Below are 15,183 nucleotides of genomic sequence, written 5' to 3' on the forward strand. Positions count from 1 at the left end.
GTATAGATAAAACATAGTGTATTCTCCCGATTTTGGAGAATATGTCTTGATAACCCCGTATGGAGCCCCTATTCATCTTGTTAGATTCACTTAGGCCTATGACAGGTAACGCTTGCTGGCTGTTGAAAGACATATGTGTGGGGCATTGGTCAGTTAACTGACCTGCTCACAGACCGTAACGAAATTCTGACACTTCACTGACTGCAAGGGTGACAATACCCCGATAAATAATCAATTAATTAAAACCAATTAAGCTGAGGACGCGTGGTGATGGTTTTGTAGCAGGTCAGTCATGGTTGATTAAACGCTTGTAAATGGCTTCCTATACTGCCTTTGATGTCAAGCGCATAAACGACCTCTACTTGACAGTATATCTCGGACAGTAAAAGTGAAAACAACACTGGCAATGTTATCAACGGAGTATCGAATGTGACATATTACTTATTGGAATGTTAACTGTATTTAAACATTGGCTGATCTTTAAATAATTAGCTCAAGGAAATAAATTCACAATAACGACCATTTAGACCGAAGGCCTGGTTGCCGGTAGGTAATGTCGTTTCAATCACCGTAGCATCAGCATACTTAGGTGTCAATTAGCAGAGACTTATTTTGGCAGAAACTTTCCCAATTCACATTTTAAAACCACAAAAACATGTCCACAAATACTCACTTTCTTAAACTAAATACTGTCATGTTAAAACTTTGAAAGCCTATAGTGATTACAACTGCTGGTACAGCCCTTTTTATATATTTTTTTGTATTATTGTCTTTGTTGAATTCCAAAGGAAACATTTGAAATTTCATTCAGATATTATATTGTACTCTAGATATTTATCGTGACATTTTAGGTATTTTCTTTTCAAGTTTACTGCTGGAGAGAAAGCTTGATAGAAAGTGATATCATTGTGATAATTTACATTTAATTGTCGGACATCTATCTTACAACATAATTTTCATAACATATCTAAGTAAATACTTTTATTTAGAGTGAACAGTGAGTTAAATCATTTCCAGAAATAATTAAAAATGATGTAATTTTGCAGCTATTTTTTTGTAACTTGTTGCTTATATAATTATCTTTCCAAACTTGAATAAAAAAGATCATTGGCCAAGCTTGAAATAAGTGTTTTCCCCCCTTTTTTTCTGTGAGGGAAGGAAGCTTAAGTGTTCATGCAAGGAATTTATTTTCCAGTAGCAAATTATCTCCCCTTAGTTTTTGTTTGCTAAATGTGTCGCGCGTGAAATGTGTTTTCCGGTCAAAAATGTCGCTCACGCACTTTCTCCCCCATGAGAATTTTAAAAAGTTGGCAAGTATGTACATATTAAAAATGAAAGTTATATTTAGAACTTATTTTCATACAATTGTATTCTGTGATTGGAACTAATAAATATTGTTTCAACACATAAAGAGATTGTGCTAGTTTTGGTCAATATATATATATAAAATACTTCGTCAATATCCAAAGAAACCAATTGTCATTAATTATCTACATGTATATATAGATAGATAAATAGCCCTAGATGTAGTTGTCCATTAGGTTTTTCTTGTCTGAGTTGGACATATACATATAGACTACATAAGAAAATGATAATATACACATTTGTGTATCTGAACTTGAAAGAACCATTATTATATGTAAATCTTGGAATTTAGTATCGTGGGTTTTATCTTGGGGTAAAGTTGTCACCCCTAATATAGAATTGATTGACCTATATAGCTATCACTGACTCTATCTGTAGGTCATAGGCCATGGTATTGTCAAAGCTTGATTATGACAGTAGCTATATACTTATACAACCACCAAACAATTGTCAGATTATGTACATTGTCAATACATTTACATACAGACTATATATATTTATGAATGCAATCTTGGGGATGGATACATTTGAATGAATTCTGGGTTTTTTTTTCTCTTTGGAAATTTTTTATTTGCTTTTTCAACAAATAGTATACAATACACAATATACAAAGCACACTACAACACAACTGTCTGTTTTTATTCACCAACACAGCACAACAGTTTAAAAAAAATTCTAATCAAGTGTACATATCTTGTATATGTATATATATTTATGAATGAAAATGACTAAACCTGGTATTTCATGTAGGAGGCTTTTCACCTTTATTTGAATGAATGCATTAATAATATATTAACTGTATATGAGTCATTTGTGGATTTCAAAATATGTACTTATACGTATTCTATAAAATGTATATCCTGTTTGTTTGGAACTTTTATATGAATTAATATCTGTATTGTTCAGATTACAATGGGAAAATTACTTCCTTGTTTATTAAATCTATTATTAAGTCTAATCTACCTTTCCTGATCTCTGATACAATCTATAATTTCATCTTTCTTACTTTTTTTTGTATATTCATGATTAAGTTTCAAGTTTTAGTCATAACTTTAGGCCATTTGCCCATCAGTGTAACAGAGTAAAAATATAATAGAAATGCAATGCAAAAAAATGAAGAACAAATCTCTTATTACATACAATATATACAAATTTATCAAATCAAAACATATTCAAGCAATTCTTAGCTTATTTGATTTGAAAATAATTTACCTAATGCACATAGTTCATTAATTAATACTTTGCAAATTTAGATAGAAGCTTTATAGCCTTATAAGCCTATTAAGTGTTTTTCCCAATTTTTTTTTATAAGATTCTGAAATTTGTTCCAAGTAAGTAAAAATGGAACTCATCTTCCGCATCAAGGGAGTTATAAATACATTGTTTATAAATTCTTGCTTCTCGTGGGATGTTTCTTCGTCTTCCTGTCTCGATCAGTGAGTGAGCTAAAATATTTAATTCAGTGAAACATATTCTATATTTGACAACATACATTTGTACATGTACTCTATTCTAAATCAACTATTGATGTGAACTTGGTTTGTATATCTAACAACATCATATAAGTATCAAATCTGTGTATTTCCTGAATATAAGTAGCAACCAGGATCCTGTTTGGTCAGAACCATGCATTCGTCGACCAAGTCTAATCTACCTACTTTTTCAAATTATGTCATAACTTACTCAATACCAGGCCAATTTCTTTGTGTGAACATTTGGAACGATCTGAAACATTTCTCTTGACAGTGGTATATACGAAAGTGTCATTAATAACCTGTAACATAATATAAGAAATACAATTACAATTTCAAACCATTAGTCTGGTTTTCTCTTCAGGGGAGTTATATAATTAATTCCCTTGATGCATATATCAATACCAGTTGATACTTTATATATGGGGGGGGGGGGGGCGGTGGCCGAGTGGTTAAGGTGTCCCAACACTTTATCACTATCACTAGTCCTCCACCTCTGGGTTGCGAGATATCTCCGGTACTGACCGTAGGCCGGGCCGGTGGTTTTTCTCCGGGTACTCCGGCTTTCCTCCACCTCCAAAACCTGGCACGTCCTTAAATGACCCTGGCTGTTAATAGGACGTTAAACAAAAACAAACCAAAAGAAACCAAATTATATATGGAGCATGAGTTGGACATTTGTGCTAATTATATATAAGTCCCTGTGCCTCTTTAGCCACAGTTTGCCATAATGTCCTGTGCATTTGCAATTGTAGCGCTATACTTAAAGTAAGTGCTTCAGTTTGTGTGAAAAGAGCTTAACATGCAACAGGCTAGGGGATATAATGTACGCAGGAAGGGTTGATAATCTTTATACACAATATTACAGGCCTTTTGAATACAAGAATGAGGAAGTTTGATTTGAGTATTCATATGTTTAAAGTGTTATAAACTCTCAACATGTTACAGAATTAACACTTTAAAGTGTTTACCTGAGGCCTTAGTTTCAGGAGAAATTTCTTAACAGCCTTTCAACCCTATGAAACTTTAGTGGACTCTGCCATTCATTTATCATTTGAAGTCCAATATGGTCAGTAGGGGTGAAAGGGTTAACCAAGATATGTAAAACCAATAATGCTTTCACATGGAAAATTTCAAATTCAGGAGTTTCTTTAAATTAAGGAACATTGATTAAACTTGGGCATTAGGCAAATAAGGCTATATAGCATCTACCTGTTGTCTGTCAAATTAATGTCTGGATGGTCTAATACTCAGGCTCTGATCAAATAAACTTTCCTGGTCCATGTGTCATGATCATATAAGAATATTAAATTAACACAGAAGGGGCTTCCAAGTGGGCACTTGAGAGTATGTTTTTAAAATTTGAGTCTTGGGTTTGAAGGGTCATGTCTATTTGGCATATATATGCTTTGAGCTTTTAGATTTCTGAGGAATTGTGATTTGTTTCTCAGAAATTGCTAAAAGTCAAGGGAGAGTCAACTGGAAGCCAAGTGCACACCTCTTAAGGCTAATTTCAGTACCTGGTACATGCAATCTCAATCTCAATTGCATTGCTTTACAGATTTTTCATCGCATGTTTTGCATGGACTCATTATAAAGTGTTTTTGATGTTCCTGAAAATAACTAGTGTCTATATATAATTTTGACTTAAAATAATCTTGTCTGAATTATCATTGAGTCGATTGTGATTAATTATTTAAAGAGTATTAAAAAAAGATATCCCAAGGAAGATGAAGAGGTCCATAAAGGATAATTAATTATAATGATAAATCCTAAACACAAAACATTTGCACGTTCATTACAGTGGATTAAGTGATTTTAACATAGATAGTTTAGTCTGGATTAAATATCATTGTATACAGTACTCAACAGGTAGTAAGCCCCAACTCGACTGTAAGCCACCTCCCATTTCTAAGGAGTGGCATGTCGTATTACGGACAAATATGGAAATATGGATTTTAACCTTATTTGATGGTAAAGTAATTGTACAAAGCAAATTAATTGACCATAATTCTCACTCACATCCTAGCCCATTTTGCCAAAATGCTGAAATATTCAATAAAAGAGTACAAAATTTGGCTTCAATTAGGGCGATGAATATACAGATATGTAATATTTGCCCCGTTCCAAAGTAAAATGATTCATATTTAAGTTAAATTCAAATAATTATCAGTTTACTCCAGTTGTCAATTTACTCTTAATTTTTTTTTTCCCATTTCACCAATTTCGTTCCAACCTGAAGCAAAATATGGCCAGATGGTTGCAACCAACAAAAATAAACCTGACCATGAAGGACAGAGGGTTTTTTGTTACTATCAGCCATATGCATACCTATGATATTTTGTCCAAGTACAGATGCAAGGTGGACAGCTGGCCTCTAGCTAGCTAGAACCATGCAATAACCTTACATCTCCACATATATAGTTGATGTGTCACCATGATGCCTTGAACGTTTGCCAGCAATGAATATACACAAACTACTCCGTAGATTACAATTTCCCTGTCAAACATATATACAGTGGACTTATACACCTGACAGGGGACCAATACTGTATAACTGGAGATCTCCAATTCCTAAAGTCTTTCAAAACTGGAGATTTTGGGTTTGTTACTTAAATTCAGTCATTTTTGTTTTAAAGCTTGAACATGTCATTACAATCTTGTGGACACTAATCAACTCAGTGTTTGGGATAATTGATATTAATGTTTATTTGGGTGAGATGAACCATAACTAAAATCGGAGACTTAAAATGGTTTGTGCTTATTAGTTTAAACCTATATTTTAACTATAATTGCTAAGATTTACATTACCATGGTAACCAAATTTCTTTGATGATGTGAGGTTCAAGGTCTGATTATGATCTTTCTCTTGTTTAAAGTCTAATTCACTAGCTATAACTAAAAAAATAATTATTTAAGGTTTTAGAGATTTTTTTTACACTATATCATCTAATTTGAAATGAAAATTTTTCAATGTTAACTGAAATTCCTTTATCAGCATGGTACAGTGTTGCCAAACTGCAACAATATGCCATCCTAATTAAAATGCATTGTAACTATAAGTTTGATTTTCATTGTTTTTTGTTGTTTTTACAGTGGAGATTGATGCCTGTCATTATGAAGAGGATAACGTAAGCGTCGCTGTGCACATGTTGTTGTGTACAAGATTTGTTGTATCACAACAACATGTGCACAAACTTTATTACATACTCGTAACGTGTAAGTATATACAAACACAATTACACTCATACATGCTTAACTTTCTTGTTTAAAATGGATCAAGCGAAAAATAATTTTCCTATAAACATGGATGGATATTAAGTGGAGAAATAAAAAAAAAATGGATGAATATCAAAGATATTATTTAACATCTTTTAAAAATTTAATAAAAGCCCTGTACAATTTATTTTCTCTAGGCCCATGGAACTTGTTAGAATACTGTTCATAAAATATAATAATGAATTGAGAATATGTACTCTGTCACCTTCATCAGACATCTGACTGATACCCAGTAAATATAAATTGGATATTAAAAAAGTATGAACTTACAAATTGATGTAGTTGACATGTATGTACAAGTATTTGTACTGTATCTAAATGGGATAAAAACTAAATATGTGGTTTAATCTTGACTATATGAAACGTAATGTATTTAAGTTTGTTTTGTAAAATGAATCGGTCAGTCTTTTAAGATCACTTTCTTTGGTAACACTTATTATTGTTACAATAATATTTCAATGGCAGGGGTCATACATTTTGAATTTGAAATGATGACACTGTATATTTGAGATACTGTATTTATATGCAAATAAACCCCATACCCACAAATAAGCCCCCCTCTTCAGGCCTCAAAGTGGATATTTTTACCTGGTGGCCCATTTGAGGATAAATACATAAGTACAGTACTAAACTTTTACACTAGGGGAGGCGCGTATTCGAGGATAAATACAATACTAAACTTTTACACTAGGGGAGGGGCGCATATTTGAGGATAAATACAGTACTAAACTGTTAACTAGGGGAGGCGCGTATTCGAGGATAAATACAATACTAAACTTTTACACTAGGGGAGGGGCGCATATTTGAGGATAAATACAGTATGGAACTTTTACTCTAGGGGAGGGGCTTATTTGGATAAACAGGTAATTTTATCTTGGTTAAGAGCCGATATTCTGTAGCAATAAATCATGTTTGAGGTAAAGTTGTGAAGTATATTTTACAGATGTCATTCTGTGACAGAAATAAATCAGTCTTGAACACATTTGGGTAATTTATTATTTTTTTTTTCAAAAATTGCACGAAACAATATATGTACTAATATCTTATTTTCAAATTAAATGTTGCATAAAGGTACCAGGTCAACATATCAAATGAGACAAATGTCAGCTAACACACTAGAAAGTGCACTGTTAGATCTATTGTCTCATTACAGTGGGGGTTTTTTCACCCTGATTTTGGGACCAAAACCTGACCCCATTCCCAATACCAAATGATATCTTTTTTCCTAATTTTAGTCCAAAATTCCCAATCAGAAAATGTAAAAAAAGACAATTTTAAAAGTTATAATGATAATGTATTAAGTTTCAACCAAACTCTGTTATTTGATAAACTACCTTTAATTTTACATTAGTAATGCTTACTTGTTAAGTTTAATTAAATGAATATTTCCCAATTTTTCTTTAATCTATGCGAAATTTCTCAATATGAACGGCTTGGCCAAATTCCCAAAAGGGTAAAAATATCACTGCATTATGAAAATTTGATTTCCTGCTTTCCAATTCAGACTAGCATAACACAATGAATGGTGATGACGACATCGCGGTTATTGACCAACAGGAGGATGTAGATAATCTAGGATACCCGGTCAATGTCACAGATGACTTCCAAAGTAACTCGACACTTCAGCTGTACGTTGGTACGGGAAAACCTGAGAACGACGCCTCTCTGCACGCTCTCAGGAATGCCTACCACGACCTTAAACTCCGCTACAATGAACAAACCTCAAAGGTGCACTCCATGAGACAGGCAATCAAAGACATGGAAGCACAGAGAATCCAGAACACAAATCGGCCATTTAGTTTAAATACAACTGCAGCATTTGCTGGAGCAGCAGGTGCAGGCACAGGGAATCCAACAGCCTCGGGAGCTGTTGAGGCAAATCCACACCTTCGTGCCAGTTTAGGATATGCAGATAGCTTGCAAAGACAGATTCTGCGTCTTAAAAACACTAGTGCAGTGAGAGAAAAGGATATGGAGAGAAAGTATTCAGATTTATACACAAAGTATAAAAGGCAGGAAGCCGATGTGAATACATTACAGCTCCGTAACAGGAAAACTACGGTAGAGCTGGAAAAAACTTCAAAACTGTTAAAAGACCGTGAAATGTTGATTGAACAATTAACAAACCGCAATGACGTGTTAGAAAAAATGGTTTCATCTCAAAATCCAGAGTCATTCTCGGAGGAGATTCGACTCCAGGAAAAACATTTGATGGGGATTATGGAATATCAGACAAAATATATTGATGAACTGAAGGATAAAGTACAGGAACAGAACAGTATCATCAACAAACAACTGGAGATGATCAGAACGTTCAGCAGGAATCAAAAAGGTATCGGTTAAAGATATTTATTATTGAAACACCTTGGACAAGTAAGTTAGTGTCCTTGTATGTATTTCATGCTTCCAACTTTTGTTGTTTGTTCATTATAATTATGAGAATGTCCTATGTTGCATCATTATTTATTCATTTTGGATTCCAGAATTTTTATATTCCCATTTCTCTATATTTTAGGGAATTGCAAATAATATGCCAATGCTAATCACTCGAGAAATAATTCTCTTAAGGCTGTACATGTATAAATCATGTGAATTTTATTGGATCAGTGTTATTTTAATGCTTGTCTTGCACATGAAAACATTGCTAAGAAGCAAACATTTAGTTGATAGCCGATTTGTTTCTGATCATGAAATATCACACTAATAGTTATAATAACACTTTTGTTAATGTTTACTACCAAAAACTTAATAATGAATTGCTTGTATATGAATCGTTATCATTTTGAATTTAAATTCATACTTATGTGAAATTTTTCAAATACTGTTGAATAGCTCTGTTCTGGTGAAGTTTTGGTAAATTACCTGTGATCTACAGCTTTGTGGCCTATATCAGTAACTCTATTCTGGTGCAATAACTACATTATAAGCCTCAAAGACTTTTTAATATTTCCTTAAACATTAGGGTCCAGTTGTTCAAAAGCTGATTAGCTTTAATCACTTGATTAGTGAAACTTTCATTTCTCATTTGTTGAAAAACCTGTGAGTATATCGTCTTTGAATTATGCCAGTTTGAAGAGAATTAAGAATTACAGAATTTCATCAAGTTTTGTCAAGCTAGTTCTACCAGAAATTATTATATCAGGATTTGAAAAATGTTGTTAAAATGTGATTAGCCTAATCACCTTTTGAGCAACTGGGCCCAGGTCAGTCCAGTGAATGCTCCAAATCATTCAATCATTACCAAAACTGTTGGAATTATTTCAGAGGCTGAGGCTGCTGCTTTACGGCAAGGTAGACCTGATGGCGATTCCCTTTTCCCCTATACCGAAGAACAGCAAGATGCTGGAGCGAGACCCCGTCAGTCAGGCGCACTAACGATAAGTGCACAAACACAACCAGTGCAGGCTACGCGGAGCAGCCCTCCTTCTGTAAGTCGACAGCAACATGTGCCAATTCAACAGGAAACAACATTTGGTCGAGAGTCTTTGGCAGACGTGGAAATAAGGAGGAAAAATGACATGACATTGCATACCAATTTTGCAGACAATAGAAGCACAAAGCTTGCTGATGTGAATCAAGCTTCCTCTCAGTTACCTGTGCCTCCAAACTCGCACGATACTCCCGACTCGCCGATTCTGAGAAGGTCGCCAAATTTGTCTTCTCCAAAGGTACCACAGAATCCCTCAGATAGCTCTTACTCTATGGCTCGTTATCTCGACACGGAAAGCAGACAATCGAGATTGCAACTGGAGGATGTTTCTACATTGCCAGATACTATGTACAAAATGCAACCATCCAGCACTGGGCGTCAAGTACCGATATATGAAAACGAACAACGTTTACATGCCCTACGAATAGACGATAAAAAATTAGATTTTAGTGATACGATTTATAGACCTGCTACACAAAAACCATATACAAGGCAAGAGGATGGTAGGACTGGCCATTTGTATCCGCCTTTATCGCAGGAAAACAATTACGAAAATATAACGGTATTTCTTCCTCCAACGCAACAGCAGGCAGAAGGAGACTATGCTAATGTTTCCGAGCTGATGACACATCGTAGTCCTTCAAATGTTACAGAGGCCCAGATATGCCCTGTATGTAATAAAAATTTCCCAGCTAACCCCATAGATGATTTTCAGCAACATGTTTTGGATTGTATGGATGGAGGTGAGGAGGAGGGCACTTCCACATTGCAAAACATTTCCCAGAAGGAAAATGGTCGCGAATGTCCAATGTGCTCGGCTGTGTTTCCAGGAGGTCTCCCACAGGAAGAGTTCGAAAGACACGTCCAGGAACACTTCGGTGAAGATCCCATGATGGAGAGATTTGAAGTGCTGCAAGCATAGCACCATATTTAATATTGTATTTTAGGGTATATCATTTGTAATTTTAAGTGATACTTTTTAATTTGAATGTCTTTAATTAAAACTAAATCTGATGGAACATTCGCTCAAATGGAAGTCAAGAGTGTTTTATAATTGTTGAAAAACAAATTGAGTTTTACTGAAGTATTCAAACATTGTTAAAATTGAATTGGACAGTTTGATAGAAATGTATCTTGCATTTCAATTTTAAAAAAATAATGCAGAATGATTTCATGATTTTTGTGAGAAAAAATGTAGAAATCTTAATTTTTTTTGTCTTTGTGAAACATTTATGATTTGGCATCTGTTTGTTCTTCTAGTTGTCAGCCTTTGCAATTTAAATTGGTATAAAGTATTGCTTTTTATATTCATCGGTGGATTAGGATGTGCTAATGAATGTAGAACGTTTTGTTTGGAAACCTGGCTTCTGTAGTTGAGGTTTTTACTCAAATTTGAATTTTGACAATTATATAATGGATCAACCGAAAGCAAATTAGTAATTTATTCGAGAAAAATTATCACCATCCTTTTGATGTTGTGCCAATGTTATATTACTGGGTATTTAATTAAACAAACTTTATACTCATAAGAATAATCATCCATGTATATATGTATATTTCATAAATTTAAGTTTGGTGTCAAATCAGTGATTTACAAAATGTAGTCAGGCATATAATTATATATATCAGGCTAAGGTCAAATATCTAGTTTATACAGGGTTATGATTTCTTAGGTTCAGTTAACATATTGTGTATACATACATTGGGTATAAATTCTGGTTGATAAATGTTTCTGGGTCCTCCACATCACATATGCTAATTTGTACCAGACCCTGGGATTTACAATGTAAAATTGGTAATTTTTCATTAAGATAATTTGACAGAACACAATGATCTCTCTTTTCTTTAATCAGAAATATATTATCATTTATAATTAAAATACCCTTTAGATATTTAGCCAGTATATGTCAGTGTTCGAATGAGATGTGTATATATTAGACTTATCATCAGCCTTCATTAATGTCGTAGTATTTATTGATAGTTTCCACACACAGAATATTCTTTCATTCCCCCCCCCCCCTTTATTCTTATCCTTATAATTATTTCATAAGGTTTTCTCAGTCATGTAATATAACTCTAACTTACGATTTTATAATAATAATAAACTTTATTAACTGAGGATAAAAACCTGTTTAGCAAATCTAGTCTTCCACAGGGTCCTCTGTTACCAAAATTGGTTAGTATAAAAGTACATTTTCCCGGTTAAGTAACTCAATGTAAAATTTTCCTCGTGATGTAACTCATACGATTTTCCTGGTCATGTAACTTAAACCTACGATTTCTCACTCATATAGCTCCTACGATTTTCTCAGTCATTTAACTCAAACCTACGATTTTCCCAGTCCTGTAAATCTAACCTACAATTTTTCTGGTCAGGCAACTCAAACCTATGATTTTTTTAGTCATATAACTCCTACGATTTTCTCAGTTATTTAACTCAAACATACGATTTTCCCAATCCTGTACTTAAACCTACGATTTTCCTGGTCATTAAACTCAAACCTACGATTTTCCTGGTTATGTAACTCAAACCTACGATTTTCTCCGCCATATAACTCAACCACATGACTTTCGAAGTCATATAATTCAAGCCTACAAATAATGACCTGGAATTTGAGACATGGCTTTAAGGAAGAGTGTTACTAATCAATTAAGTTTCGATGTGCTATCTGCCTTTATGAGACATTTTCTGAAGACATTTTTCCATGCTTAGAAATATTGAACTGAAATTTGCTGTGCGGCTTAAATGTGTAATAAGTCAAAGGCCAATTATAGATGTTAACATTCTTTTTGAAAGAGTTGAACTGCAAAATTGTTTTTTTCAATAATAATAATGGTTTTAAATAATAAAAGTGTAATTCAGATTGTTTTGTTTTGTGTTAGTGTACTTTTTCGACAAAGTAAGGCCAGGGGCCCTTAGCAGTTTTACAATTTTTCTATCTTTCTGACACCATCTTTATAAATAATTAAGAGTTTGCAGAGGGAAGTAGGAGACATATATACTACATTTGGGGCCGCGGTGGCCGAGTGGTTAAGGTGTACCGACACTTTATCACTTGTCTCCACCTCTGGGTTGCGAGTTCGAAACCTACGTGGGACAGTTGCCAGGTACTGACTGTAGGCCGGTGGTTTTTCTCCGGGTACTCTGGCTTTCCTCCACCTCCAAAACCTGGCACGTCCTTAAATGACCCTGGCTGTTAATAGGACGTTAAACAAAACCAAACCAAACCAAATGTACTACATGTACTTATATATGATTCTCCCTCTGATCTGATGGTCATGGTGTTCATCACAGCTCAGAGCTCATTTATATTGACTGATCCATGTTCAATGTCTGTACATTTGAGATGTATGTGCTTTGCTGTGGGTACATGTACTCCCAACACAAACAAGGTCTAGCATTGTCTTTCAGTATTGTTTGTTAAGCTATATATACTGACAATTGATATGCAATATTTGTGAAATTTGTAGGTAAATATTGATGTATGATGTTGTTGAGTGAAGTTGTTGGTGCAGATGTAACACACCCAATCATTACCAATGAACTTTAGAGAAAAAATTAAAGTTTAACTGATGAAATCTGTTTCATATGTAACGTGCCACTTTAAACCAAATACTTGCATTAAATTTTTGTACTCCTTAATTATGATAAATGCATGGGCTACAAGATATAATTATCTTCTGTTTTAATTGATATAATGATATACAATGTAATGTCAAAGACAGTTTTAATTGATATAATGATGTAATGAAAAATCATGTGAAAGCTGAATTACCTTTTACCTTGAATATAGTGTGAGAAATGTGATTTTTAGCCCACCATCCCACCATCTGGTGATAGTGGGCTATTCAAATCGCTCTGCATCCATGGTCCATTCATCCGTCAAACAATTCTTATTATCGCTATTTCTCAGAAAGCACTAAAGGGATCTTTCTCCAATTTCATATGTAAATTCTCCTTGGTCCCAAGTTATGCATTATGCATATTTCATTTTGGGACTGATCAGAAAACAACATGGCTGAGAGGCGGCCATCTTGGATGTTGACAATTGAAGTTTGTTATTTCCATTTCTCAGAAAGTTTGAAAGGGATTTTTCTCAAATTTCATATATAGGTTTCCTTGGTCTCTATAGTTGTGAATATTGCTATTGCATTTTGGGACCAATCAGAAAACAACATGGTAGACAAGCAGCCATCTTAGATTTTGACGATTGGAGTTTGTTACCACTAGTTCTTAAATTTCATATGTATGTTCCCCTTAATCCCCAGTTATTCAAATCCTGTATAGGACCAACCTGACAACAACATCAAACAGGCAGCCATCTTGGATTTTTGACAATTGAAACTTCATTGACAGTTTGTTAACGTACTTAATGGCCATTATGAGTCTTTCTCAAATTTGAATGTATAGGTTCCCCTTGGTCTCCAGTTGTGAATGCAATTCTGATTGAAAAAACTAAATGGATGACAAAGAGTATGGCCATCTTGGATTTTGAAAATTGCAGGTTGCTCGGACTTGCTCCTGCTACATAGTGTTATATAAAGTTATTAATTGTTTTGAAGGAAGAGTGAATGAAGGGAAAAGAAGATTAAATGTTTTGAAGGAAGAGTGAATGAAGGGAAAAGAAGAGAAAAAATCAGTCTTTCATTTGACTGATAGTGAGCATTCAATGGTGAGCGGAAAGATTTCTCTGGGATCTCTTGTTGTTTGTTAAAAATTGATAGGTATTTATTATTCGTAATAATAAGTTCATTATAAACAATTGTTGATATCTCTTTAATTACGATTATGAGAGTGAAAACAAAGCAATGTATTAAAGGTATTTTTTAATTCATGTAAACAACTTGAGAGTCATTTCCCTGAAAACTGGACATGTATTTTTCACAAGAATTCTTGTAGACCCTTGAAAGATACTGGTAAACTAGATAAGTCACAAGTCTAGCTAGGTAAGTATTGCATTAGACAACTTTGCTACATATGAATAACATCTCTGCATTAGAGCTTCGTAGTTACGGGTACACACAAACAACTCCTCACTGTACTGGAATTAAGTAAAATACAGATTTTTGAGCATATTGTGGCAAATGTTTTTAAAATGAACAACTTATATGGTTTCCTTGCAAATTGTCAGACTATCAGTGCAGTGTGTGTTAAATAGTGTTTATTCGATTTATTTAAAGGGCTTTTGACTTTGACCTTGTGACATTGTGAACTAAAATTAAGAAGAAAATAAAAGTTTTCTAAGCCTATCACTGCATTTGCTTCATGCATTAATAATTAATTTTCCATTGTTTGTATGCAGAATGCGGCTTTCTGATTGGTTGGGATTTATTTTCATACCACTATGAAAAAAATCTGCGAATGGCATGAAAAATGTGACGTCACAATATGACAATTGACGTTGGGTATTGATTTGAGAAAAAGAATCCCATATAAAACCAGTAAAATTGTACATAAAACATGTTTTAAATCAGAAAATTATTTTCAAAAGTTAATTATAAGCGTTGATATCAATTATTTTTTAGTTTCATAGGGGTATAAAAAAAATTGTCGCAGATTCATAGTTTTGCACACGCCGATGAAACTAAAAAAAATTGACATCAAATCAATGCTTAAATATGATTGTTTCTGTTTTA

The 15,183-nt window shown here is 33.8% G+C and overlaps 1 protein-coding gene across 3 annotated transcripts in view; it reads left to right on the forward strand.

The window, feature by feature from the left end:
• LOC117322290 (tax1-binding protein 1 homolog) overlaps positions 1–14,796 on the forward strand; it is a 29,405-nt gene extending 14,609 nt beyond the window's left edge. For 2 of the 3 annotated variants that reach the window (XM_033877106.1, XM_033877105.1), the window contains exons 2-4: positions 5,934–6,056; positions 7,621–8,448; positions 9,381–14,796. In XM_033877106.1, the coding sequence (XP_033732997.1) occupies positions 7,635–8,448; positions 9,381–10,468 (1,902 nt within the window). In that variant the 5' untranslated portion in view covers positions 5,934–6,056; positions 7,621–7,634 and the 3' untranslated portion in view covers positions 10,469–14,796. Of the gene's footprint in view, positions 1–5,356; positions 5,441–5,933; positions 6,057–7,620; positions 8,449–9,380 lie in introns of those variants that run through there. The other variant, XM_033877107.1, reaches the window with a different exon arrangement.
• Positions 14,797–15,183: the final 387 nt, after the last annotated feature.

This window comes from Pecten maximus, chromosome 2 (assembly GCF_902652985.1).
Source record: "Pecten maximus chromosome 2, xPecMax1.1, whole genome shotgun sequence".
NCBI lineage: Eukaryota > Metazoa > Mollusca > Bivalvia > Pectinida > Pectinidae > Pecten > Pecten maximus.